This window comes from Nestor notabilis, unplaced genomic scaffold, assembly GCF_000696875.1.
Source record: "Nestor notabilis isolate BGI_N333 unplaced genomic scaffold, ASM69687v1 scaffold2724, whole genome shotgun sequence".
NCBI classification, from domain to species: Eukaryota; Metazoa; Chordata; class Aves; order Psittaciformes; family Psittacidae; genus Nestor; species Nestor notabilis.
The window spans coordinates 14,948-42,915 of record NW_009924974.1 but is presented as its reverse complement, the minus strand read 5'-3'; the positions used below and the strand labels follow the sequence as shown (position 1 = coordinate 42,915).

The 27,968-nt window shown below is 40.2% G+C and overlaps 1 protein-coding gene across 1 annotated transcript in view; it reads left to right on the top strand.

Moving 5' to 3' along the window:
- APOO (apolipoprotein O) overlaps positions 1-20,267 on the top strand; it is a 30,653-nt gene extending 10,386 nt beyond the window's left edge. The window contains exons 7-10 of the mRNA XM_010012816.1: positions 3,372-3,463; positions 7,396-7,503; positions 16,955-17,050; positions 19,939-20,267. Of these exons, the coding sequence (XP_010011118.1) occupies positions 3,372-3,463; positions 7,396-7,503; positions 16,955-17,023 (269 nt within the window). The 3' untranslated portion in view covers positions 17,024-17,050; positions 19,939-20,267. The remainder of the gene's footprint in view (positions 1-3,371; positions 3,464-7,395; positions 7,504-16,954; positions 17,051-19,938) is intronic.
- Positions 20,268-27,968: the final 7,701 nt, after the last annotated feature.

Genomic DNA, 27,968 nt, shown 5'->3' with positions numbered 1-27,968 from the left:
AAATAATTTATTTGTGGGGTTTTGGATACTAATTTTTAATTGTGAGATCTGACCTACCTGTACAAACATGTTTCTACAGTGTTCTTTCAGTTATAAAGAAACTTCAAGTAAAAGGTGTGTCATAACCATCAGGGCACAGAGGAATAAATTAGTAAAATGCAGAGGTTTCTGAACTATGATACATTTACAATTAGTTGTATATTCAAGTTCCTTCAAAGTATTGTTTATCCAGGCACAGAACTGCTGCAGATGGTGATATTCAGCAAAAATACTTGTGAACTGAGTGTACTGTAAGTAGGTGCACGTTTTGTGCTATAGAAGAGTGATACAGTTAACTTCATCACGCTGGTTGAAGAAACTAATGCATTTCTGGTTTCATAGAAACAAATATTATTTTAAGAAATGTTAATTGTGGAAAAGCATTTTGTATTTGTATTGAGATGTTCTTCATACAGTGAAACAAAATAACACAAGAAGAAAACTTGTAGAAAATGGAACTATCAAATTCTAGAATTAAAATACCAGTGGGACTTGCCTTGGATAAAAATATGCTTTTTGGGGGCCTGTACATGTTGAACAAACTTGAAGTGTGTGCTGGGCTATGTAGAAACAGAAAGCATTCTTTAAATATATGCCCTCCTCAAAATACTCAATCTTCCAGTGAAGATGGTGAAAGCAGTAGTTTTTTAAAAATTAAAACCAAGGTCTCCAGCTTCACACATTTGAACTTCTTTCTCTTCAAATACCTGCTTCTTAAGTTATGCAGTCATGAATGAAAGCAGCTTACAGCCTGTCCAGCTGAAACAAAACAGGAGGGGAGGTGGAGTGCAGTCTTGAGTCTGGATCTGAAAGATTAGAGGGTCCCAAGTTTAGTAAAAATAAAAATCTCTCATAGTACAATGTCTGATTTGTGAATCTTTTAGAAAAATTTAAAACTTTTTGTCTGGTTCAAATATAAAATATATTTTGTCTGGTTTACAATACTGACTGTTACTTCCAGAGTATCCAAACGATAGAAGGAAGTGCCCCTAAATTTTGATGCTACAAAAAACTAGGACCAAGTATCCTCTTCCCTCCTTGGTCTCACTGAAAAAATTGTATAGGTAAAATCTTCCAGATCTTACCATAGCGTTTGAAGATACAGCTGCCTGCTAAGTAGGAAGTACGATGTTCAGAGAGTTTACTCACGTGGATGTTGTGCAGCTATCCAGCTTGGTTTAAAATGACATTGAACATACCTTGTTCTAACCTTGTGATGCACACTTGTAAGTCAGAGGCAGTAATGTGTTTATTGATATATAACAGCAGTTTAACAAAGTTTGGTAGTAAATGCAGCAGTGGTTCACCAAGATTCAACGGTAAGGTGCACTTGATTACAAGGTATACTGCATAGAGGACAGGGTAAGTCAGATGTGTCAGGGAGACCCCTGCATGGAGTCACAAGGTTCAGAGAGGACCCTTTTGTTTTCTAAACTTCTACTCAGAGGAGTCTAGATGCAGCTAGATCCAGTCCTAGTCCCTGACTTGGTCAACGGTGTATGCCTAAAGGTTTGTATGTGCAAAATCAGTCTAAAATGTAACCTTAGTGAAGCTTACAAAGTTTAGCAAGCTATTAGTCACTTACTGAGGCCCTGTTATGGCAAGGAATCCCTCAGTGTCCAGGACTAAAGATCTCTGCAGCAGGTGTAACCTTGAGAAGTGTCCCTCCTTGAGGGGAGATGCTGTCGTGCAAGCTGCTGCTGCCCGGAGCTCAGAGGGCTCTTGGGCGGCTCTCTACTTGTGATTGACTCTGTCATATCTGCATACTGACTACAGAAGTTAGTTTATTCCAGATTTGTTGTGAGTAGGATATTGACCAGCACTGCAGTTAAGTGAGTGCATTGCTTGAATTAGCGCTTGGCTGTTGTGTTATGTGTCCCTCAAGTCCACTTTGAGCATCCATTACAACCTCCACTGAGCATGTTATGGGAAATAAAAGGTCACACTGGCAGTGGAAGAAAGCACCTTGTTGAGTAGTACTGGAATAGATACGAGAGTATTCCTAAACTTCAAGTATTAAACTTCCTCTAATAGGCATCTCCAGCAGGTAGCAGCCTGCTGGTAGGCATTAATATTTCAACTGTTACATTTACTCTGAAAGTGATACTGTAGGCACACTGATAAGCTATCACTAAGGAAGGTTTACTAATTCCCAGAAACTGCAACAAAAGTGTAATTTTCCTGGTTGTAAAGATGCAATGAAGCTTGCCTTTTCTGTGCTTTCTTATAGCTGATTGATACCAGATTCGTTCTTCACAAGACTAGGAACATCACTTTGTGAATGTTTCTTGTTTATTGCTAAATTTCTCATCTCATCATGAGCATATGTTAGTGGAAACATTTCTAACATGCATTTCCTCTTCAAAATTCATTATTCTTTTATTAGATGTGCATCTATATGTGAAGCATGTTAGATATGCTTCACATATAGAACAGATTGTTCTGTGAGGAACAGAACCATTGCATCCTGACTCCTGATCTATGACCTCTTTTCTCCTGTACTATTTGCTTTTCTCCTTCTCCTGCTCCCTTCTATGTTCCTTTCTGACTGGATAAACTGCAGCATGCCCTGTTACGGATTCAGTGATGCATGTTGTTGCTGGCCAGCCAGGATATACAACCTGTGCCCAGCTGTAGTAAGAGGATGAACTTTCCAGGCAGTTAAATTATTTTAGACTTGTATGATTGAATAGAGAATTCAAATTGATTAAAGTGTTCAAAATTATGTTCAAAATTTAGTTGGGGACTGACCAATAGGCATATAGCGTAATTGGAAGTACTTTACTTTCAAATGCTTTGCAAATTGCTGTAGTGAATCAGGAAAAATTACTCATAAGAGCAGTTGTGGAAAAATCAGTATTTGTGAGTCAAGATAATTTCAAAAGTTTGTATTGGAATGTCTCTTGTTCTGCTTGATGTATCGAAAGAATGGTATCCTAACCTTTTTTTTTGCCTGAGTTTTTCCTTTTAGTTTAGGAAGGAGTATCAGTTGGTATCATTCTCTTAAGTATCTCGTAAGTGTAGCTTCTACATTATTCAGTGTTCTACTTCGATGTTCAGTATGGCATAAATTATGTATTCCTACAGTAAATAGATTTGTAAGGTACTTTTCACTATGGAAAGATGTTAATAAAATTATTCTCTTATAAAGGCTGAAAGAATAATTACTTGTCAGAGTAATCATGTTTCTTAAACCAGTATCACTGAGCAGAGAATATGCTAAACTGTATTTAATAAAATTGTTTTGATTATAAATAAAAGGTTAGGACCATTTGGCTGTCTTAGTTAACATATACTCTAACAATGTTTTGGGTTTTTTTGTTATGAAACAGGTTCAAAAATCAAGAAGCTAGTGTATCCTGCAGGTCTCATGGGTATTGGTACCTCTATGTATTACCCTCAGCAAGCGGTTGCTATTGCAAAGGTCAGTGATGATACCCTTTTTTGGAGAAGTGTTTTTTGCTTTGATTATTGCCTCCTACCTTCAGATTAACTGGTAATCCATTTTTAAAAGCCATGTCAGTGTGCTTGACACTTAAGGCAATAGTTACTTTGTCAAAGAAAGTGCAACCTAGACTGAAGGAGGGTCAGATGCTCTGGTTCTTTCAGTGACTTTTCTAACATCTGCTGTAGTTTCTTCAGTTTGAGGAACATGATTTCCTTTCTGAATCTCTAACCTCAAGTAATTATAAATCAACATAGATATGCTTAGTAAGTACAGTTTGCATGTTTACTTACAGTACTAAGGAAGCTTGAAATATCTTGAAAGCAAATGACAGCAGGGTCTGAAAGAAAGGAAGAAACAGAAGAAGGGGAGGGACACTATGGAGAAATCACAGGAACAACATTTTGAGATAAACATTGTTGATGTTTTCTGCTTTTTGTTGGATAGAGTTTTAAGATAGCATGCACATTCTGGAATGGGGTAAGGATTCTGCTGCTTATTGGATGCCTTTCCTGTTTATGCATTTGTTGTTTCATGCACATGAGAAACATATTCACTTACAGTTGCTCAAGTGGATTTCCTGTGAAAGAAAGAACTGAAAAGACCAGGCAGTTTGCTTACAGCCCCTGCTGTCCACACTCAGTTGTACTGGTAGTTCCTCAGTTCACCGCCACATTCTTTTTCAAGTCCAGCTTTTAACCACTCACAGTGCACATAATTTAGTGTGTCAGAAATTCTTTCTATTTCAGGCTTTGGTAAACTGCCTGTCTGGTTAATGGTGACTTGTGAATGACACTGAGATGTCAGGGTGTGAATATGACATTCTCAAGAACATACGATGTTCTTTGAAAACTGAAAAGACATTGATTTAGACTGGAAAGTCAAAAGCACTGTGTTTGAACTCTGCCATCACTGTGGTACCCTCATCTTTGATCAGATATTTTTTTAGTGCTTCCAGGGTTCAGATGCTCTAAATACAGACTGTTCTGTTGACTTATGCTCAGGGAGTGAAAATTATGCAAGTAGCAGGGGAAAAAACCACAACCGAACCATCAAAAATGAAGAAGCTCAGACATTTCTGTTGGAAACTGTGTGTTAAAATTCTAGCTGCCTTCTGAACAGTGAAGTGGGAAGTGATTGAAGATTGTTCAAACTGATGTTACCGTTTTTACAGAAGCTCAGTTCAGTCTTAACTGTGGATTTGCTACTAACAGCTTCACAATTCTTTGTTTATTTTATGAAAACTTTGAAGTGCGTGATTGCCCTTTGATTAATTCACAGTTCTTACTCTGACTGTAACAAAACATCTGATATGAGACCATGAGCCTGAAACTTGGTTGGGATAGGTTTAGCTTTGTTGACTTGGTTAGGACACTGGATGTAAGAGTTTGGAAACTTCTGTGGAGAGAGTGGTATCTTAGGTACTGTTTGGATTCCTCTAATTGATCTCACGATTTTCTTTAAAAAAGCAAAGTTTTAAGCATGTCACATCTTGCTATCCATAATTTTTATGCTTTAATCTGAAATTGGAAGCACTTTCCTCTCTAGTAATTATTTCGTAATGTTTCATAGGCCTTTCATAAAATGAAAGCCTAGAAAGGGATGCCTACAGTGCAAAGCTCACTTGCCAAATTAATAGAACAGTGTAGGAAATATTCTGGAACTAAGCTTTATTTTTTTAAATTTATTCTCTATATTATTTAATTTTTTCTTCCACACCTGCGTATTTCATCACTTCTTCATTTTGTAAACTTTCAATTTTGAACATACTTTAGAAAACTAAAAGTTTTCATGTGTTTTGGTTTTGTTGTTTTCCTTTTTTTTGTGGTTTTTGGTTTTGTTTTTTTCCTTCTGACCTTTTATTAAAGACTGTCCATTGGAGAGCTGGAAATAAACACAGTAAAATATATTTCCAGTTAAGGTGCAACACTTGATGAGCCTCTCTGGAAGAAAACCTTTTTCTTTCAATTAAAATGAGTTGTAAGTGAAATTACAGCAACAGAGATCATAATTGGTAGTAGTTTTTCAGGCACTGCTCATCTAACTAGAGATGGAAGAAATGTACAGACTAATTATTCCATTTTTTCTGCTTTAGTAAGCATTCTAATAAATCACAATTTATAAGGCATTTATTTCCTCACTGCTAGTATTACTTCCATTTGTTTAACTTTGAACAAGTGGTCAGATGGTATATGTGGTAAGGGAACTGAATTTAATACTGAAATTTGTTTTGTTCTGGTGGAACTTTAACTAGTGTTCTGGAGCTGTATTGCTTTCCAGCTAATCATAATACATTTAAATATTTTTCTAGCTACTGTGGCTTATCTTCCATCTGGAAAAAACTTTCCATTATGATGTTACTTACATCAGTCTTTTAATAATTAGAATTAATTTTGGTCCTTGTTATTAGACCTTCTCACATTTCCTAAAGTAATGTGCGTTATGCTTACCCTTTTCTTGAAAGAAAGAAAAACTTCCTAATACCTAAGTTTATTTCTTTGTTGACAAACTAAGTTACTTCTATGTCTCTTGAACCTACACCTCATCCCTTGCCCAGTTCAGTCCATGAGGCATATGTTGGTTGTACTGGCACAACTGAGGGCATGACATAATTACAGGAACTGAGCGTTGGAAAGAAGGAGTTGGGCTCACTTGATCCATGTTTACTGCAGAATGGAGTGCTTGTGAAATTGCACTATGACTACTCTGTTAACAACATAGATATAGAAAAGCGAGCAGATTCTTGGTTTCCCAGCATGCAATGTAGATAAAGAATTGCTAACTGTAATTCTGCTCCATAGGATGCATTGGGTGGTTATAAAAATTTCCTGGCTATGTTCCTGTTGACTCAGATTTGCAGCTTTCAGTCTGTCTTGAACTGTATTTTTCAATACTTCAACAAACTACTTCTGAAAGTCTGAGGAGCTTATGACTCACCTGGGAAGATAGTGTGGCCAGTGGTGTAAGCAGTACAAACCTACCAGGAATGAAAAATGTTTCTCGTTTTATATTGCCAGCTGTGTCCTCAGTCATATTGCAGACAACCCCTGTTGTCATAGTTTTGGTTTTCCAGCTTTGCCTGCTGTGGAAGATAGGGTGATACCTTCTGATTTCTTGATTTTTATAAGTTTTTAGTTTAATAGCTGTCTAATTGGGCAAATTCTCCATTTTTGGTGCTCTTATAAATAAAGAAAACTGATAATGATATGGAAGTGAGTACTGACCCGAGTCTGAAGTTGTAAGAACCTGACACTCTTCAGTTTTAAAGGATGATGTGAATATTACAGTCTCATATCATGTAAGAGGTAGGAGATACTCTTTTATGAGACTTGGGGATTCTTCCTGGCATAAAATTACCTGTTGGTGTAATATAGCAAACACCGTATTTCCTAGCCGTCTTCTGACGTGTGTGGTGATAGCTCGTTATTTGTTACAGCCATCTATCAGCAAATTTATTCTAAATAGCTAATGAAAAGAAACAAAGGAGTACTATCACTGTTCTCTCAAAGTGGCGAAAATGTGAAATTGCAAAATAGCGACAAAATAAGCAAGTTTGGCATTTTTGTCTTTAAAATGAGTATGGTCAAATTAAGAAGTAATTTGTGTATGTTATATCTGTAGAATATCAAGTACTAAGAAGACCAGAATTTTTTCTGTGTAGCATCATTCCACCCCTTTTTTATACAGATATATTTTCAGGTAGTCTTCAGACAGGATTTTTAGCAAATTGGATCATCTTATTTCTCATGTGTCATTTGCTTTCAAGATGTTTATTAATGCTGTACACCTTGAGCTTTAACAGGAGGATGTTAGAGATCTTGTGTTTTGAGACTTCTTCCAATTAAATAAGAAGCAAGGTAGTATTTCCCAGATTATTAAATTCATGCTTTCTGATACCTTTTGTTTCAAAGGTTGCTGGTACACAGCTGTATGACTGGAGTCTACAGGGATATATTGCTGTAGAATCTCTTTGGAAGGATAATCCTAAGAAGAAGAAATCTGGGGAAAAAGGTGGTAAGGTAAGAAGTCTGAGGAACTCAATTTCTCAATTCTGTTGCATTTTCAGACAGAATATTGAGCAATAGTGGGTTTTTTTCCACTCTGATTCAGCTTTTATTTCTGAAGACACAGATTTCATTCTCTCTCTCTCTCTAAGGTGTGGAAAAATATTAAGCTTTTTTCAAGTTTAACTTTCAGATATACTGTTTGGAAGTTTACTTTAGTATGATCTACTAAGTGTTTAATATGAAAGTTGGCAGTATTGCAGTTGTAATATGAGGGATCAGGCTCTGAGGGTCTTGATGAATTAAAAAAACCACAAACTTTTCTTTAAAAAGTTATTTGACAACAAGCTCCCTCATAAAATCTGAAATAACTTTTTCTTTTTTCATTAGACTCTTGTTTCCAGTTTATTCCCTTTTTGTTTTTTCCTTTGAATCTTCATGAATATTTGCTCTGGCATGATATTATTGTGTGCTGCTCTGCTAAACATTACTGTCTAGTCAAAAACCCAGCAGTTCATAGGGATATGCAATTATTAGGGCTTTAGTCATAGATAACTAGCTGTGTGGTCTAATACTTACAGCTGTATTTTAGGAATCTTTGGTTTAATTGGTTCTTATCCAGAAGACTGCCAATAAAAACTGAGTTTCTTTTGAATCTGCCTTGAACCGGTCATCCTGGTGAGGTACCAAGCACAGTCATTGCTGAAAGTTTCTGCTTTCTAGGTATCCAGTTGTTAAACACTGGATGAGGGGGAGGGTTAACGTTCACGTACATGATTTTATTTTTTTTTTTGTTTTGGTCTGGCATTACTGTTCTGTGTTACACTAAGCAGACTGATGTCTCACCTTAGAGATGTCTGCATCTGATGACAGAGCAAATGTTAACATAGTGACTTTGTTTTCCAGAGTTTGGCAAGCACTGAGGTTTCTATAAAACAGCATTTTTGAGCGAACGTTGGTAACGCAACTAAGTGAATGTCTGCATATTTTCAGTTTTAGAACAGAGTGGCTTTCGTTACTCTTCCTACAAAGCATCAGTAATACAGTAGGATTTCCCTGCACTTTACCAGAGAAGGGAAGACTTTTTTCCAAGCACTCCTGCGGTCCGTGCTTATGCAATACCACCATTTTAAGGCATCTGTGCCTTTAGTTACTTTATATCTCAATATCTCAGCAAGTGTGCTCTTCCGTAGTTCATTTATAGTCAACAAAGTAGTTGTACTATATTTAAGTAATATTATTCAGTGTACATGAAGTGGTTTAGAGTTAGTGTTTGTATTGTCATCTAACTACTTGCTCATATGTTTGTGTGTTAAAGCAGTGTATATTAAGAATGTATATTTGATTTTTAAGATATAATATATATATATTCCTGCATAAAACCACAGAATGGTTGAGATTGGAAGGGGTTTGTGGAGGTCATCTGGTCCAACCCCCTGCTCATGCAGGGCCACCTAGAGCCAGTTGTGCAGAACTGTGCACAGGCAGTTTTGCCATACTTAAAAAGCTAACAGGTGATTTGAAAACAACTTTGAACCAGCAGAAAGTCCACAGTCTTTCGCTGTGAACTTCATGATTGAGCCATAACTCATGACTGATAGTAGTTCACACTGGGTTGTTGTAAGCCAGAAGTCATATCTGACCAGAACATGGTGTGTTCAACCCACAGGCCTAAGACATAAAGGGGATCTAGCCTTTAGGCAGCTAGATCCAAAACATCTGTTTTGGAGAGGCAGTTGCACTTGAAAAGACTGCAGGTATGGGACCAAGTTCCATAGGTAGATCTAGGTGTGGGACTAGTTCCAAACAAGCTCAGTTCAGTTGCTGAGTTTTATGAGAGTGGAGACTTTTCATCAGTGAATACTCATCCTGTATTGGCCCTAGGTGCTTCAGTAACTGTACTTGCATAGCTGTTTGGATAAACAAAGGTTAGTTAATTGTACTGTACCTTTCCTAAAACCTGGGCTGCCAAAAAGTATCACAAAGAATAGGCAACATTAAAATATTTCAGAAAGACAAACTGACAGCATCAGTAAAAATTAGCTGAGCTTTTTATTTTATTGTGTCCCAGACTTTCAAAAGGAAACACATGGTTGTTATTGGAAGGCAAAAACTTTTGAAGCTTTTATCTTATTGTAAGGCTTATGCAAGCACTTGCTACCTCAGCAGAAAAACAAACGACAGGCAAAATTGCAGAGACCACTAAGTAAACAGACTTCTTTCTCTTCCTCCTTGCAGAATCTTTAAATCACACCCCTTAGTTGCCAAAATATGATACTTACACAAAGGAGCAAAATGCCATTGAATGGTTTCCTCCTAAAGTTCAGGTATCGTTAGTGTTAACTGTTGCCATTTTACTTGATGGATTAGGCAAAATACAGAAATCCTGTGACTGGGATGAAGAAGCACTATGCACTTGATGAAATTGCCTGCGTTTCACATGTTCAGTGATCCCTTACCACTGGAGCATACAACCTACAGCCCCATTGTTTTTGTCCTCTGAGGTTATTAAAGAGAGGGTTTCGTCTCCCCTGTGTCTGGAGAAGCTGAACAGCAGTTGTCAAAAGTCACGTGCTTTAGAAATCACTAGAATGTGTACTGACAATGATCTCTAATAGAAGAAGTCTGGTCTGGAACTTCCTTCAGTCTGCATTGGTGAAGTAGTATAAAATACATACTTGAGAATTTTTTTTTTTTTTTGGGGGGGGAGCTGGGGAGTGGGGGTAGGAGTGAGTTTGGTTTGGTTTTGGGTTTTTTTTCCTTCTTTTGGTTTAATTGTTTTGGGCTTTTTAAAGATGTGATGTTCTGTCAGGATGCAGTTGGTCACAGTTAATAATGAAAACCTCTGCCTCTTTTTTATACATAAGCACTGGTATGTCCCTAACATGAGATGTGAGAGGTGAAGCTTTCAGTCTGTCTCTAATGCTGTGTGGTTGTACCAGTGCAAAAAAGTACTCTTTCTTTCATACAGATGGCTAGATCCACCAAATCACTATTGACTTTTCCAGCAAAAGAATTTCTGTTTAAGTTGCATCTTATTGGAGCTTTTACTGAAGCAGAAGTGTCATGGAAGAAAAGAAATACTTCTAACTATTGTGTACTACAATCGGCAAAGCATTCTAAGATAGATTCTGGGACTTCTGTCTTAATTTGGTAGCTTTGTGGAAGAATTGAGTTGGTTTTGTACGTATATTTCTTATTGTGGTACTAGGCAGCTAGATTCCCTAACTAGTGAAGGTAAATAGAAATGTTATTCTTGAGTTGTTGTTACAGCATATGTAACCCATTTGGTGAAAACATGCCAGAGCAAAAATTGTTACTTTTTGTTTTTGTGACATTCATATTATCATTTTCCTGTTGCTACACAAAGGATTCTGGCAAATAGTCAAGCAAGATATGGGTGGCTCTTCTTGGCTTGTGTTAATTTGTTACATCACTCATAATTTGGTAGTCATAGGTACCACAGCTGTGCATAACTTCATGTTTGTGCAGCAATATGTCATTGAAATAGATGTGGTATGTTAATTTTCTGAAGGTTTTATGAAACAAAAACCTGTGCCAAATTGAGGTCACATCAACTGACATAGAAGTTCTGCCAAGAAAGATGAATTCCAGGACCTTCTGCTGCTGCATTTCAAAACACTGTGGCTGGAGCCACTCCATGAAGCAAGTCAGTCTGATAAGGTTTTGAATATGCTGTTTACAGTATATAGCATTCTGGTATCCTGAAGCTGGCTTGCTGAAGGAGCCAGGTCTTCAGGATGCCGGGGTGAAAGCCCTCTGCTAAAACTATACAAGTACCATCAGTAAAAATCAGTGTTCATATCTTTTATTTCCAGAAGGGTGAAACCTTTTCCTAATGAGAGACAACAAGAATAGTTATTCAGCTTCTGTATATTTTATCTCAATATAAAGTTGTCATGGCAACGGTTGAGGCACCGGTGTCCTCCTCTCCAAAAAACTTTTTACTGGGCATGACGTGCTGTGGTATGGAATACCTCTTTGGCCAGTTTGGGTCAGGTGTCCTGTCTCTGCTTCCTCCTGACTTCCCCTCTTCCCTGGCAGAGCATGAGACTGAGAAAGTCCTTGGTCAGAGTAAACATTACTGAGCAACAACTAAAAACATCGGTGTAATCAGCGTTGTTCCCAGGCTGAAAGTCAAACCCACAGCACTGCACCAGCTACTAAGAAGGAGAAAAAAATGACTGCTATAGCTGAACCCAGGACAAAAGTGGAAAACATTTTTCCTACCCTCTCCTCTATTTGGGGGAAGAAGTAGAAATGTAACCATCTTGTTGGAAGGCCAGGTATATTTTAAGGGTTATTTTAAGGGTTTTATCTTCTGAAAATCTTTTGATTGCTTGAATGATCTTTGCTCACAAGAAGTAATTCCACAAAAATCGGTGGAGTTGGTATTCATGTTTATATTATCAGGTTGTAAATCTTCAGGGGAAGTGACAGTGAAATGGAAGATGTGTCCCTCAAACCTTGTTTATCTTAAATGTAGTGTGAAGAATTTCTAGAGAATCATACCAACTGATGCTTTTATGCAGTTTTTAGAATGATGTATTTGAAACCCTTCTGAGGAGCCTTGTGTGACATCAAACTTTCATCAATGGGGTTTGCAGTTACAAAGGCTAATGCCCTGCTCTGCCTTCAGCTAGTCTATGTGAGTAACTGGTCCCTTTGCTCTGCCCAGTATCATCATTAATGAGAGATCTTTTCCTACGTTTCTTTTCTTCTACACTTGCCTTCCAGTGCCTACAAAAGTGTTGAACTAGCTGAACTGTTAGGCTAGTAAATTGCAGTTTCTCCTCTGCCCCCCTCTCCACAATCTGTCTTTAATACTGACTGAGTTTGTCAGCTTTAATACCTGTCCTTAGGTTGAAGGGATGGACAAACCATAGCAGCTTGAGGATTTTGTACAACAGCATAAACTAAAGGACTGTAGTTCTCTGTGCAAAGGATAGTAACTTTTTTATAGACAACTGCTTAAAGATCAGTATTTCAGAGCCAGTATTTCAGTGCAATACATACCACATATAAATATCTAACAGATCTGGTCCTGTTTGTCAGCTCATTTGATATTTTTGCAGCTTTTTTGCCCTTCCTCTTCTGCCTCTGGTTTCGATGCTTCTGTAATCTGTACAGTTGCATTGTTCTGTTGGGTTGTGAGCTCTCGTTATAATGTGACTGTCTTCAAGTGACAAGACCATGTGTTAGGTCAATAAGTCATGTAAACCCAGTTTTTGTTCCAGACAGTGAGCTAGAATGTACTGAAACACATAGAAAAACGATTTTCTTCAGTTAGTTCTCACTTTGTTTTGTCATTATACCACTCAAAGACTTCTGCTGTATTTTCAGCTATGCTGCATTCTCTCAGTTCCCCTTACACTGAGCTGGGTACCCGTTGTTTTTTACTGACGTGGCCAAAATGTGGAAAGGCAGAACAGCACTAGAGCTCTAAAATCACCCTCCTTTTCAGGTCCTGTTCCTTTCTTCATGTTTGTGCTCTTTCCTGCTTCAGTCCAACCAATAATAAGATCTTACAGAAACGGCTGGGTTTGTGTTTTGGTTTGGTTCCCCCCCGCTGCTGTCTGTCATTTGATTGTTTAAACAGCTTCAGAGATGGAGAAAAACTCTTGTGGCTCACTGCTTCGTTTTCATTCCTGCCTGGTCTGTTGATAGAAACCATCTGTGACTTACCAATAATAATATATTTTTAATATATATATAACCTGTATAGGTACTTAATCACACACGTAAGATATAAATATTAAAAAATCTATTTATATGGTTACATCTGGATATTTTCTTAAGTGCTAGCTGGTGACAGTGTGCTTCCAGGCACAAAGACTGCTCAGCTCTGGGTGCTGGTTTCCTGCAGTTGCTTAAAGCAAGCATGAGGGGAATTGTGAACCTGAACTTTCCCACTGGAAAGCTTTGGTGTCAGTGGACCTTTACTGTCAGAATCATAGGCTGTGACTGTAGCAAGCTTAAATTGTGTTTGAGAGGAGTGTTTTTAAGTCAGCTTGTGTTTTGAGCATCCTTTAAAAAACAGCGTAAGCAGCTGAGAAAGCTTCTTTGCACAGCAGGTGTTTGTAGGACTTGTGTTTGGTAGCTTCTGAACAAGCAATCAAAAGTTTGGTCATCATAGAATCAACTACGTTGGAAAAGACACTTTAAGACCATCGAGTGCAACCATTACCCCAGCACTGCCAAGCCCACCACTAAACCATGTCACTGAGGGCCTCATCTACATGGTTTTTGAACACTTCCAGGCACGGTGACTCCACGACTGCCCTGGGCAGCCTGTTCCAATGCCTGAGCACCCTCCCAGTAAAGAAATCTTTCCTAATACCTAGTCTAAACTTTGTCTGGCTACTGTTTCCTGTCATATGCTCTCCTTTTATTGTTTGGTAGTAAGAAAAACAACAGAGTAAACCTCGTAAAAATTACTGCTCCTCCTGGATTGGATCCTTGTTCTGGGCAGTGGCAAACTGAAACGTTAGAGGTGGGAAAGACAAGTTGGACTTTTTAAGGGCAGCTCTGAGTAATGTTTTTAAAAGTGCTTCATATTTCTGAGAGGGTCAAGTTCAAGCTCAACTAAAAAGAAGTTGTTATTGATTCACTGGGGAAGCATGAATAAGGTAAACTAGTGATACTCTCTTTATTGGAAGCACACATTGCAAACAAAAGAGGGCAGAAGAAAAAGTAAACTGTTAATCTGTGAGCCTACACAAGCGTTTGTTTTTCTTTTGCAGCTGCTGTTGTTTTCTGGTGGCTGCTTTACCTTGCAAGAGTTTTCCATAAGCATGAGAGAGATGTATACCTGCCTTTGGAGGTAGAATTTCTAAGGTTAGGTGCTAGCGTAAAAAGGCCTGGCCATCTACAAGACCTTTTCAAAGGCCGCATCACAAGCTGCCTATACTTGGCTATGCTGTAATATGGGGAAAAAAAGCCACCACACATTTGGGGTTTTTGACATTAGGCTGGCTTGCTTTTGGTCATTTTTCTCTGTATGGAAGGAAAATTTTCAGAGAAATCATTGTTGCTTAAGGTTTAGGTCTTAATGTATCTGTTAGATACTGTGACCTAAGTTGGGGTGTACTGAAACCTGACAAAGAGCATTGCATCGGGACCCTTAGTTGAAATATTGTATTAAGTTTCAATTAATGATTATATTTTCATAATTTTTAATCCTGTGGAATCCCAGTGTATTGAGCACTTTACTAATTAATGTGTTATGGAGATACTAGTCACCTGTCAAACTGTCAGAAGCGTAATAATGCAAAATGTTTCCCCTTCTACTGTGGGGTGGAGCTCTGATGTGTGGGCTTTTCTGGGCACCCAGACACGTTATGGAGCGGTTGTGTGGATCCAGAACATAGAAAGACTGTCTTGAATATGTGCCTACTTCTAATTATGAGAAGGCATCATGGCACAGAGCAGGTCTGTCTTCTGGGTCATTGATCTAAACACATTTTTTGCTTCTGGTCTGGTTCTGAGTGCGGCTAGAGGACTTGGACACTTTGTTGTAAAATGAGGTGTGTTTATTTCGTATGCCAGCTTGAAGGACATCCTTTTCTGGCTACCCATATTGCTGCTTTATCAGTCTCACTCAGGCTCACTCTTTACATAGTGGTTGCATATAGTGGATGGTGTCAATAGAACATCTTAATTGCTAATTCTGTAAATGAGTTTGTATGAGGAATGGCAGTTTAGCAGTGGCTTCAGTTAAATAACTTGGTTTTAACACATGTAGTGAGACAAGCCCTGTGATGAGATCTACTGAGCTCACAGAAACAAAGGAACAGAGCAAGACCCCTATTTTCCTGTAGGTTTGTGTGTGTTGTTTAGGTGTTCGTTTTCCTCTTTCAGGTCAAAAAGGGAGCAGGGAGGAGGAAGCTTACCTGGATGATGATGGCTTTTTACAAGTTAAGACAAGCAAGTGCAGAAACAGAGAACTCTCTGTGAACAACTTATTTTTAGCTCATTTATTCAGGATTGAGTAATCCTTAAAATGAGGCATCATGAGTCAGATTATGCACTATAAATTGTAGTAAAATGTCATAACTCACATGTTCCTGTACAGGAAAATTATGGAGTAGATCATTATTGTGCAGTGGGTGTAGTTTGTGGGTGTGATTTCCTATACTATGAAATATCCAGGGTAGTGATCAGAACAAAATGGGGTTTTGAAAAGGATTATCTTCTAAAGGTCTTGCCAGGCATATGTTAAAATAGAAATCTAAGGATTATCTTCATAACTGAATTTTAGTGTATTGAATCCATATCCCCAGCACAGCATATGTAAGGTCTCACAGACTTGATGCTTTATTCATAGTGTTTGCTTTGTGGTGGGACATAAATCTTGCCCATCCTGCGAAATGTTTGTTTTCCAGTCTCTTCTGGCTTCTTTTGTTACATTTTCCATCACATTTAAGTCATATTGGTAAAAATACCTTTCAGAATAAAAAGAAAATGCCATTTAATTTTCGTGTGTAAAATTTAAGAATAATTGGGGCTGGGTGTGACCTCCAATCACTCCCTCCAACCCCCCTGTTCAAAGCAGAGACAGCTTCGAACCAAGATTTGGTGGCTCAGGCCTTGTGCAATCGAGTGTTGAATATTTCCAAGGATGGAGATTCAAAAAGTTTTCTGGAAAATCTCCTCCAGTGCTCCTGCTGCAGTGTGAGACATTTATATTTTTTTTTTGCTCCTTAGATGTCATAGAACTTTGCCATGCTCCTGTGTCCTTTTGGTGTGAACCTCTGAGAACAGCCTAGCTCTTCTGAATATGTAAATGCCCATTCAGGAACTGGGGATAGCAATTAGGTTCCCCCTTTGTCTGGTCTTCACCAGGCTAAACAGACCCACATCTCTCAGCCTGTCCTTGTGCATTATGTGCTTCGGTCTCCGAGCCATGTGTGGCCCTTTAAGTATTATTTTTTTATTGATATCTTTAAAACTATAATCAAATGCCTGTTTGTTACAGCATACTTGGCAAATAGATAGACCAGACGCCCTAACAAGCCTCTCTTCATTCTTTGACTTTATCATTTATTTCAGGGAAAGTGTGAGAACACTCTCTCAAAGGATATGTACTAAAAGAGACCTATTGTATAAATCCAAACAGAATTCAGAGAATGCAAAACAGCAGCTACTCTGTGGGAATTCATCCTCTGTTATTAGTGCAGGCAAAATGAGTCAATTAAAACATTTCTGTTGAACTACTTGTTCTTTCAAATGCTTTAATTGCTCAGCTAACTACAGGAAGACTAAAATCTAGAAACCGTTTGGGAGAAGATCATACTTGAGTATATTATACAGAATTAGTCTCATCAACCACTTGACTTTGCAAGGATTTTTTGTTTTAGCTTTTGAAGAGAGTTTCTGTTCTGGCAAAAACAGTAATTGTGGGTTGCGTCAATTTAAATTTTATGTGTACTTTTCCCTCCTCAAGGGTGATGCAGATGGTGACAAGCCCCTGGAAATCCGTGCTGCTTCAAATGAAGAGCAAGCCAAGAAGTAGAACAACAAATCACTTGGTGTCAAACAGGTAAAGGATGAAAACCGATAATAGTGTATGGCTAAAGTGGCAAAATAACCTGGAAAAACTGATTTGCAAATTTGACCAACCTAAATTCTTCAATTTTAAAGCATAGCAAGTAAATATCTCTCTCCTACCAGGGTTCCAAGTTAATTTAGCAAGGCCTTGTTCATATATTGTTGGTCGTTTTTTGGTCTGTTGAGGTTTTTTTATTCCCTTCCCATTTCTGCCTCCCATACCAAAACCTCTTTGCCTTCATCACACCTCTGCAGGTATGAAGGAGGGGAAAGAAACCTCTTCCCTGCCGATACGTTTTCTCTAAAGATTTGTCAGTGCCAGTGTACAGTGTGTATCTTGCAGATTTTAACAGTCAGTCCACAACATGCCTGACCTTTCATGTTGATGCACCTCCTCAGTGAGATGTGCTGCATCAGCTGGGAATGAATGACGGAGGAAATGGAGGCCTCATTTCCCAGTTCTCCAAGCCAGAAACTCGAGTTGAGGCACAGGCTCCTGGCTTAGCCACTGGGCTGCTTTCAAACTCAAGCAAGTCCTGTGACGGTTACTGTTTTTGGAAAAGCAAGAAAACCAAACCCAAAAACATCCTCTGAGCTTTAAGATGGTTCAGTTTCATAGGACAAAAATTGCCTTATACTTGATAATGATAATGTAATTGGACGTCATTTAGTACAAAAAAGCAGATAATGTCTGCTCTGTAATCAGTTGATAAAGGATGTCATTTCTGAACAGGTTTTCCGGTGGCTTGTCATTGCCCTGTATTGTTTTCACATTGTATTAAAAACTTCGTTTTCATCAGAAAGTGTTCTTAGCATTGCAGGGACTCCCCATTATTTTTGTACGCAGTGTTCCATTTACCAGAAAAATCTTGGTTTTACCTAACTGCCAGCTCTGTAGATAGAGTCCTGATTTAGGAAACTGCACCAATTTTTTCTTCCATGCATCATCACCTGTCACAAATATTTGCAGATGTGATGGAACGCGTACATCTGCTGAGCAACAGCGTTCCACTCTCGCACGGTCAGCGTTAAAAGCAAAAGTAGCTTCTAATGTTGTGTTTCCCTTAATATATTGTTAATTGCTATAGGTAATTCTCACAAGGGCAAAGGTATGCTGGCTGGCTGATTTACTGCGTGTGTTAGTTTTTCCTTCAGACATATGAATATAAAGTCTTAAAGAACACCCATTTTCCAAGTATTTTCCACAATAGCCATGGAAAATAAAAAAGAATTTAAAAAAGGAGTAACAGTGGGATTGGTTGTTTTTTTGAGTAAAGATACCCCGGAGAACCAAGAGGAAGAAAAAGCTGTTCTAAATTCACTAAAATATTGTGCTCCTTGTGAACTAGGTCATGGCTACTAAATGATAAAAAGCCAGGAAAGTTGAACCTTCGTTTAAGTGAGACACTTAGAAGTATCAAGGTTCATTACAAACTAATCCATAAAAAATTTTTTTTTGCTTTTAGCATTTCTCACTATGTAAATATAATTTCAGTTAGGTCTTTATTCACTGTTTGAAATGTTAGTGCTTTTTGCTTAAAGGAAAAGGGAGGTGATGGAAGAAAAGGAACAAAAGCTGTCAGAGAGACTTACAGTAAAGTTGGTATCCAGACCCTTTGTCTTTAGGATTTTAATCATAGATATGCTTTCTCTCTCTCTTACATAAAAAAACATAACTGTAAGTTAAGTTTTGAGGAAAAGCTCACTAACAGCTGCTGTCACAGATGTTCAGATGTCTGTGGGGCTTTTTTAAGAGTGAAGATTGTTGCTCAGGTGCTTACAGTACCTATCTGCTGCTGGTTTTGAAATCTGCTTGCTCCACCACATGCTGTTTCTGGAGGTGGTACATACCTGGAACCGCTGGATTTCTGACCTAGTCAAAGTTCAGCTCAGTACCAGTTTTCAGCTGTTCTGCGGGGGTGGCAGCTTGTTACTTCTGCTTGAAATCAAATCCAGTTATTTAACTCCATACCCAGATGTTCTGTTGGATTTGGATGATCCCAGAAGTTGGAGAATGCTGCTGTGATCTTGGAAAAGACATATTTGTTTATTCGGAATGAGATCAGTCCTGAAAGTCTCACTGTATTTCCAACTGTTGGCAACACTCCTGGCTGAATGTGGTTTCTAAAATGAAGACAATCTCATTTTCCTCAATGATTTGCCACAGCATGGGTTTCTGAATTGTAAATGGTCAGCCAAGGACAAAATCACTGTGTGTTGGAGACAGTAACGTATCTCTCCATTCCAAAACCCAGCAGCATTGCACCTCCTTTATTGTAGCGTGTTTGTCATCAATAATTATATGCAAACTACAGCTCAAACCACATCCCATTGTGGGAGAAGCAAGCTTTAATTTTATCCAGCTGTTGTGCTGAAGAGTGGTATGGCTTTGTGTTTTTCCATGAAGATAGCATATCTCATTCTCACTCTGCTGGGGTTCCATATTTACGTAATTCCATTTCTTTGAGATGAAATACCCTAAGTTTACACCATAGTAAAGTCAGATTAGGATAAAATGCATTTGATGGGAATTAAAAAAATTTTTTTTGAGAAAGTTGGTTTGTTACATGAGATTCCAGTTGGTGTTTTGTTGCTGCGAAATGTCCTCTCTTGTGCATTTCTGCACAGATCAACTATAGGAATCAAGTTCTCAAGAGCAGGCATAATCATTAGTGCTCCAATGTCAGTAATATGAAGAGTTAAATATCTTTACTAGTAGTAAATTGGTATTGAGAATGTTCCTCAAATACATTTTGATCAACTTCCCACATCAAAGGAAAAAAGTTTTAACTGCATTTCAACAATGGAAAGAAAAAGGCCTATGATATTTAACTCTGCTTTCTCCCTCCTTCCCTCTCCCCCTTCTGTCTTTGGCTGTAGGTGAATGTAAAAAATACAGATCTGAGCAACCATTTCCCAAGAAAAAGGAAAACCATCTGAATCTATTGTGATTTGAATGTGACTAATCTGCCTTCTGCCTCAGGAAAGATTGACGGTGTGCTGCTTGGGCTTCTGGTATGGAAACTGAAAGGACACTATATATATATATTTTGGGGCAGTCTTGAGACCTTGTCCTCCGTTCTGCAGTGGGACTTACATCTGCCCATGCTTGTCCCATTGCAGGGTCAGCATTGCAAGTAGCAAGTCTCAAAATTCCCCAGCCTATTGTTATTATTTATATATAAAATAAAATTCAGTTACACAAAATGATCCTGTGTTTTTTCCCTCCTCCTATTTTCTTTAAGTTCGTATAGATGATCTTTGGACTGTCTGTGAAAGGTTCTTGAGATGCTGTTAACAATGCCTGTATTTTTTAACGGTGAGGAAAAGCTTAAAGTAGCTTGATGTTTTGGCTGACATTAACTAAAAGAATTATGAATGAGGACAATTACAATGACTCTTGTGTTTTGTCCAAGCCTCCCCCTCCTTTCTATACAAATCTTCTACCTCATCAGTGCCAGCGGGAGGTATATAATGAAGCATCTGTGATTTCCTGTCTACTAGATGGATGGGAATGGAGCTGTAAATGTTTGTTCTTGTTTCTGCTTGAAGGCACAGCTCAATGGGAACCAGAATGTTACGGTGGTGGGAACTAGCTATAGAATAACTTGGCTGTTTCCTTATTCCCTGCCAGGGAGGGGAGGAAAAAGTGAAGCGAAGGGAAATACAAAGGGATTTCCAGCATTTTGAAATCATTGCACAATAAAAGCCTTTCATCATTTGTTGCCATTTCCATGCGTGTCTTTTCTGGGGCATGGTGCTTCACAAGTTACTGTAATCCGAGTAGCTCAGAGCATTTAAAGCAGAATATGAGGAATGGGGGAAGGATGGAATTAAATGTGTGCTTGTTCCAAACGTTAACTTTCTAAAAAGAACAGGGAAGAAAATACAACATAGATTGGATTCAAAATGCTTTTAAACATCTTTGTAATTAGTTGGTTAGATATTCCAGCTGAGCATATCCCACACTCTCAGAGGAAAAACGCCAGACCTTGGCAATGCAAATACCAGTCTGTATGGCTATTATAAAGTGGGCCAACTCTTTTTTTAATACAGGCATAAGGCATGTGGTTGCCTTGGGCAGAAAAACAGTATCTCCCAACATGTTCAGTGCGTGTTTTTATGATTGTTTTAGGCTGGTAAAGATGGATGTTGATTTAGCAAAGGGAGCAGAGTTCTTGTGTGGGGTTTGGGGGGGTGTGTGTTTTTGTTTTTTACTTTAAATTCACCAACATAGTTCAAACAGGCTTGGGAGGATCAAAGTAGTGTTTTTGTTAGTAGTGGAAAGGAAACTTGGGAAATACTGGTCATAGCTCTAATTGCTCTGTTACACCACTCCTGCAATACAAGCATAGATTTGTTTCTTCCCTTAAAAATAGGCTTTAGATGCTTGCATTTTTCTTTTCAGTAATATTTGGCGTACGCCACATTGGTGTTTAAGAGCATGATTACTTGGTAATTCAGGTATTTTCACCCCTAAGCTCCACCAAGGTGTGCTTTCCTTGTTCTTGTGTTTAATGCAGTTGTTAGTTGGTCTGTGTCCTTTTGCTGCCTGGGAGAGCAAAGTGAAAATTATCATGTCCAGTCTGTTTTATTAGCTAATCCTCATTCAAAAAACATGGCTTCTAATTTTTGTTTACATCTGCTTAAAACATCCTGGGTTAAATAAGTATCACTTGGCTTAAATGCTTTTCACTTGATCACATCTTCACACTGCATATTTACAGTGCTGCTTGAAAACGTCCCAAACCATTGACATCAAAACAGAATGCTTTTATTTAGCAGGAAATGACTGCCTTCGAGCACCTGCATGCACACATGGTGAGGAGATGGTTCCAAACTGTGAGCAACATAGCCTTAACTGAAGTCCTTTCCTTGTCTTCTGTGTTTTACAAGTACAGGAAACAAAAGTTTCATGCTGGTAAGAGTGCAAAGAGATCATAAAAATTCAACTGGCTTGGCACAGACTTTCTGACGAGGAACAGGAGAGCAGTTTTGACCACTGTTCCTGTATGTATGTACACCGATGCACAGATGCATGGAACTAATTCGTGCGTGCACGCGTTCTCCCTTGCCAGACTTTGCCTGTGGGTATTACAGCATAAGCTAAAACCAGTATATTCCCCACCCAAGATTCATGTCAGCAGTTTGGTCGTCCTTCCCCTCGAAGCCTTTTGTCTTAGTAACTGGAGTCCACAGCTGAGGAAAGCATGTTCTCATTGAACATCCTTGGCCATAGCGGCTGTCAGCAGATCTGTCGGGGCCAGGCTGCAGTGCTCTTCCTTGAAAACACGATCTTTAATCTCTTTAGCATGTGAAAGCTGTAGAACTTCAGATCATCAGGTTGGCCTATGCAGCCCTCAGTGCTGCCGTGACAGTTCCTGTGTTAGTTGACTTAAGTGGACAGCATAGCCTCTCCTTGTGCTAGAAAGAGCATCACCAACCTGGAGTAGTCCTGTTGGCCCAGGTAAATATGCACCATCTTGCAGCCTGGAGTAAAACCACGGTATTTTGGCACAAATGTTCATTGCAAAAATCTTTAGATTTCTGTTCTAACTGCAGAAGGCCCTGGACACAGGTTTACTAAATGGAATGTTTTGGATCCTTGTTCATTGCCTCTGTCACCTTCAAAGAGAGCTATAGCTGCAGTACAGTAAAGAGAAAGACTGATATTGAGGGAATCGTATTTTAGGCCTAGAGAACAGAATGCCCTGGGAGTTGAAAGGGCTCGCCACTGCTCTGTTTATTAGCCCTGGTGGAAAAATCTTGGTGTGAGTTACATTATTTGCCTCAGAAAAAATATGAACTCCTGCTGCATGTGTTTCCGTTCCCTTTTTTTTAGTTTTGTAGAAGTTATTTCTGTACCTTCCCATGGATCCCAAGTTCTCTGTAAAGCGAGTTTCATCATGATCAACTGCTATTGACAAAGAGCATTTTGGCTCCTCAGGCATGCTGGGGAGGCCTGCATCGCTTCCTGCTGGACTCTCCTGCTTGCAGCATCTTAAAGCAGTGTCAGCTATTGCACCTGGATGGCCTGGCAGCTGGCTAGGTCATCCCACTGCTGGGTGTTTATCACAGGTACAAAAGCTGCTTGTTTACAAGGAAAACCTTTGATGATAATATCTTAACTATAAAGGAGAAGTTGTTTTACAGAACAGAAGATGTTTCTAATTGCGTAACAACCCCCTGACCATTAGCTGAGTCTGGTATTTTTTTGACTGTGGTTGACTCTTAAATTGAGTGGGACTGACAGCTTTCTCAAGGTCTCTCTAAGCAGTGTTGATACACTGATGCAGTGGTGGTGTTTTCTCTCATTTCTGGTCAGTGCAGTTTATTACTGACCATCTCTGGTTTAAGACCAAAGTCTGGTCTGTACTTTCATCTTGTCTTGAAGTTTGTGGATTCCATAAGAATGCTGCCACAGTCACATTTTCAAGCTGGTGGTGTTGGCAGCCGTTGCACTGGTGTTGAAAGCTGCGGAAATCAAAGGTGGGCTCAGGATATCTCTCAGCTTGTTACCAGTCTTCTTCCTCTAAAAATGTCTTTCTGCATGGGAAAGGGAGCTACAGTGCCTACCCCAGACTGAGCTGTCGGGCTCTCTTGACTCCTGGCCTTTTATTTTTTATTTAAAGGTCTAAGTCTACCAACTAACAGGCAAAGCCAGTCAGTCAGGTAGGCCACATCCAGTTCTGGCAGGCACGTTGGATGCGATGATCCATCACCAAGCCTGGTTACTGAGGCATGATGTTATTGGTAAGCTTTGCTGGATCTTCTGGAGAGAGGATAGATGGATCCCAGGTGATTTGCTATCATGTGCCCAGGAATAGTCGTGCAGCAGCCTGAACTGTGCTCACATTTGCAGTCCTGGAGTCTGTGCCCGTCATGAAAACAGCAGTGGGGGCAATCGTAGAATGGTTTGGGTTGGAAGGGATTCTAAAAGACCACCCAGTTCCAACCCCCTGCCATGGGCAGGGACACCTTTCACTAGACCAGGTTGCTCAGGGCCCCATCCAACCTGGCCTTGAAACAATGGGACAGCTTGGTCAGGGAACTTCTCTTTTTGTTTATAGTGTGAATGTAAACCTGCACAAGACTCAAGAGCTTAAATTGGTATAGGCTAAAGCTAAAGGATGTGCTTTATGTGTATTCTGAGTGTCCAGATCTTGTTCAGCTACACTAACTGTTTGTAAGACAGCACTATGAAGGAACAAGATGGGTCACTTACTGCACATGTTTCGGCAGAGCGGGCAGATGGTGTATCAGGAAGGCTATTGCTGCAGTCTTTCACCCACTTGGGTCCATCAGTCCTTTCACCTGAGGAGGGTGGCCTGCAGCCCTGAGACTGCTGTACAGACAAGTGCTGGAGGGCTGCGTGCGAGCGCCTCATCTCACTGCAGGGACTTGCTCAGCAACTATGTGCCTGGGTGAAAGAATAACCTCAGGAGGAGAACCTAATTTCTCCCTTGTTTGGCTGTTAGGATGTGAAGGCTGCAGGACCATACCACCTCCCATAATGGAAATCTTTCAAATCCTGCTGTGTTCTGTGTCCTACTGCATCTGAATCTTCCAAGTCTAAACCTGAAGTACCTTTGCTCAACCCCAGGGCACAGCACCCGTGCCTTTGAAGAAGTAATCTCTTTCTTTGAACTGGAAATGAGCCACATCCAGCACTTGGCCGGGAGTGCTGTGGTGTGCCCTGTGAGCCAGCTGTGACCGTGGGAAGGACAGATGTCCTGAGCAGAGGGATGTGGTGATGTTCCCTCTGGGCCAATTTGCAGCTTTACCTCAGGGACATAGAAAAGCTCTATGTTTTCCAACAACGGGTTGGACACTGAAGCATGAAGGCAGAAGAGTCTTTATGGCTGTATGCAGGCAGCTCTGGAGACAACTCTCACCACCACAGTTTTAGCCCCTTTATTATTTTTGTTGTTAAAAATTGTGTAAAGAAACATGCACAGTTCCCATATCAAACCTCAGTGAAAGAAAAGGAATTCTTCCCTTCCCCCCATCCCCTGCCCTAGATTAAGCTCACAAATGTCCTCTCTGTAAATTCAGCAAGCTTCAGATTCACTTCCTTTTGTAAGGAGACCTGAAAGAGCCATTTCCTGATTCGTACAGTGCTCTTGTATGCACCCACTAAGTGCTCATTCATGCTGTGAATCATAAAGGTAACCTCCGTTCAAGGCACTGCTCGGTGCTGTACAGGAAAAAAAGAGTTTTGTTATTCAACACAGCCACTGAAGTCATCATTTACTGAGGAGCTGCACCAGTGGGGTTTTGCTCTTCTGTCTCAAACACATCGTAACTGCCCAAGCTGAAACAGGCTGTCAGAGGCACCAAAGCCAGCCTGAAGGAATATGCTGGCTATCGTGCGCCAGGCTGGGCACATTTTTCATATCCTGCTAGAGATGGGGATTGGCATTGGGAGCTGCCAGTGAGTCAGCCCCAGTGCGGTGCCACACACTGTGCTTACACAGCAGCCTTGCTGGCAAGCCCGGGCAGGCCTGGGGCTCCGTGCAGCTCTTCTTGCACTGAACTGAATGGAGATGCTGGAGGAAACTCAGCTGCTACCAGCAGCAAAGGACTTACTTTCCTGCCTATGGTTTGGTGGGAGATCAGTGAGGCAGAGGCTGTTGTGTTTATCCCTCCTGTGCTCACTGCCAGGTTCATCCGACAATAAAAAAGATGAGCTGTTACTGGCTGACGGAGGAAGGAAATGTGCATCTACTCAGTGCTCCCCCATCTCTGCCAGAAGAGAGCAAGCCAATTCATACATACTGCTGGAGTCCTCTGCCATTTGCAGCTTTTGCACAGCATCCAACCGTACAAGGACGTGTCCCTGGGGCCAGACAACCTTTGGCTGTACTTTTGCCTTGGTGGAGTACAATCTATCCTGATACAAGAGAGCAAAATACACAGATGCTAAAATCAGCAATTGTATTTTGACCAAGAGGAAAACAGTAAAGGGGAAGAAGTCTTAGCTTGTGGAAAAGAGAGGGAACTCAACATGAATGTGAGCACATCCTCTTTTACTACCATGACCCTTCTCAAACTCTTTAAAAATCTGGATGTTTACAGGTTGTGTTTTAGCATTACTGTTTTTACATTATTCTCCTATTTGTAGATGAGGTTAGCCTGCTAAGGAGACTCTCTTGTTTGAGGAATGTTAGAGGAGCACTGGTGTAAAGAAACCCTTAGCTCTGGGCTAGCTCGTGACTCACACCCAAAAGTAACAGAACCATGGGAGCAAAAAACCCAAGTGATATTTAGGTTCCTGATGGGTAAGCTAAGGTGTAACACAGATGTGCTGAACTTGTCATATACCTTGGGCCACAAGTCTCTGAGCTAAGAATGTGCTGTGGTGAGTGCCCGGTTTTTGTCCTGGAAGGCTGTAGGATTAGCTACCATGAATAAATGTACAGCCATCAATCACGATTAAACTGCCATAAATAAAATCTCAACCACTCAGGAGGTATGAATTGGTAATTTTAGTTAGCGATCCTGTGCCACTTCCCATATGTTTGTCTTTTCCTTACTGAGTGGAAGCCATGAGGGTAGCAGCTTTCCTTGCACATGAGTTCTCCCCTCTTCCCCTGTAGCTGACAAACTGCCTAAAGGCAGGCTGAGGAGCATCGTGTGAAACACCCAGCTCATCTGCCAGCCCTGGAGGGATGCTCCTGAAGAATGGAAGAGCTCAACACCATCCCTCCCAACTGGAAAAGAGAGATCCTTTCTGCCCACATCTACAGGAGCTCAACACTGGGGTCCCTAGGCAGAAGATCTTGTAATGTTTCCATGCTTGGTCGTTGACTTAATTCTCTGCACCAGCTTGTTTCTTTTCACCTTTCTCCTCTCACCATGTTTGTGACCCCTCTCTCTGACAGACTTTCCTGGCTTTGCCTGGAGCACTTCCCTGGCTGGGGGTCCTGCTGAGAACTTCCCAAAATTTTTCCCTCACCTTGATCATTTTCTTCAGGAATTCCAAAACCTCATCACCGCTGTTTTCAAGGTTTCTCGTTTATAGATTCCTCAAGCTCCTTCTCATGTATGGTTACCACTAGCAGCTTTATCACTGATTTTGGGAGTGTTTCCTTAAAACCTGGTCAGTTACTCTTTTGGGAGCTGGAGAACATGAAGCTCACTCTCTTTAATAAATACAATTTATTTTAAACATTGAGAGTCTGAACCAGGTTAATTTTTAGCAGTGATGGCTGTGCTGGCCCCATGGCCTCATCTGACCCAGTACAGCGGGGCCTCAGCTCTGTGCCAGCATGTCTGGAGGACTCCTTGTGCTCCCAGAGCCGTTATTCCTAAACATGTGGTGCATGGGACCATGGCACATCAGCCAGTGCTAATGTGGGTGCGTGCAGGTTGTCTCCCCACGCTGGCACAGCACCAGCTTCTCCTCCCTTGGGGGAGAGAATGCGGATCCGGGCTGTCCATAAAAGCCTGGTGATGGCAGCGCTGCAGCCAAAACCCTCTGCAGAGGTGTTACAGCATGCCTTGCATAAAAGAGACATGTTTGAAGGATATGAGTGTTTATTTGTAAAGAGATTGGCATTGCATTTGTTTTTCTAATGCTCACTTTCCTGCTTGTGTGAAGGCAATGATAGGGAAAGCTGTTCTCACTGGCACACACGGTGGTACCCTTGAGGGGCAGGTGAGCTCCTCAGATCTGACCTTCCCTCTGTGCTGAATGTGGAGATAAAGGCAATGGCAAACCAGAGAAAAAAGAAACCTCAGAGCAAGAGATGGCAAAAGTGTGCTCTGTGATCCGAAGGGACGCAGCGAAAACCTATGGCAGATTTTTTAGTGCTTGCTTTCCATTACTGCATTTCCACCCCCACTAGTAAGGGCTGCTTTCCCATCTCTCTTTTCTCCCTTTTTGTATTCCCAGCTCAGCAGCGGTA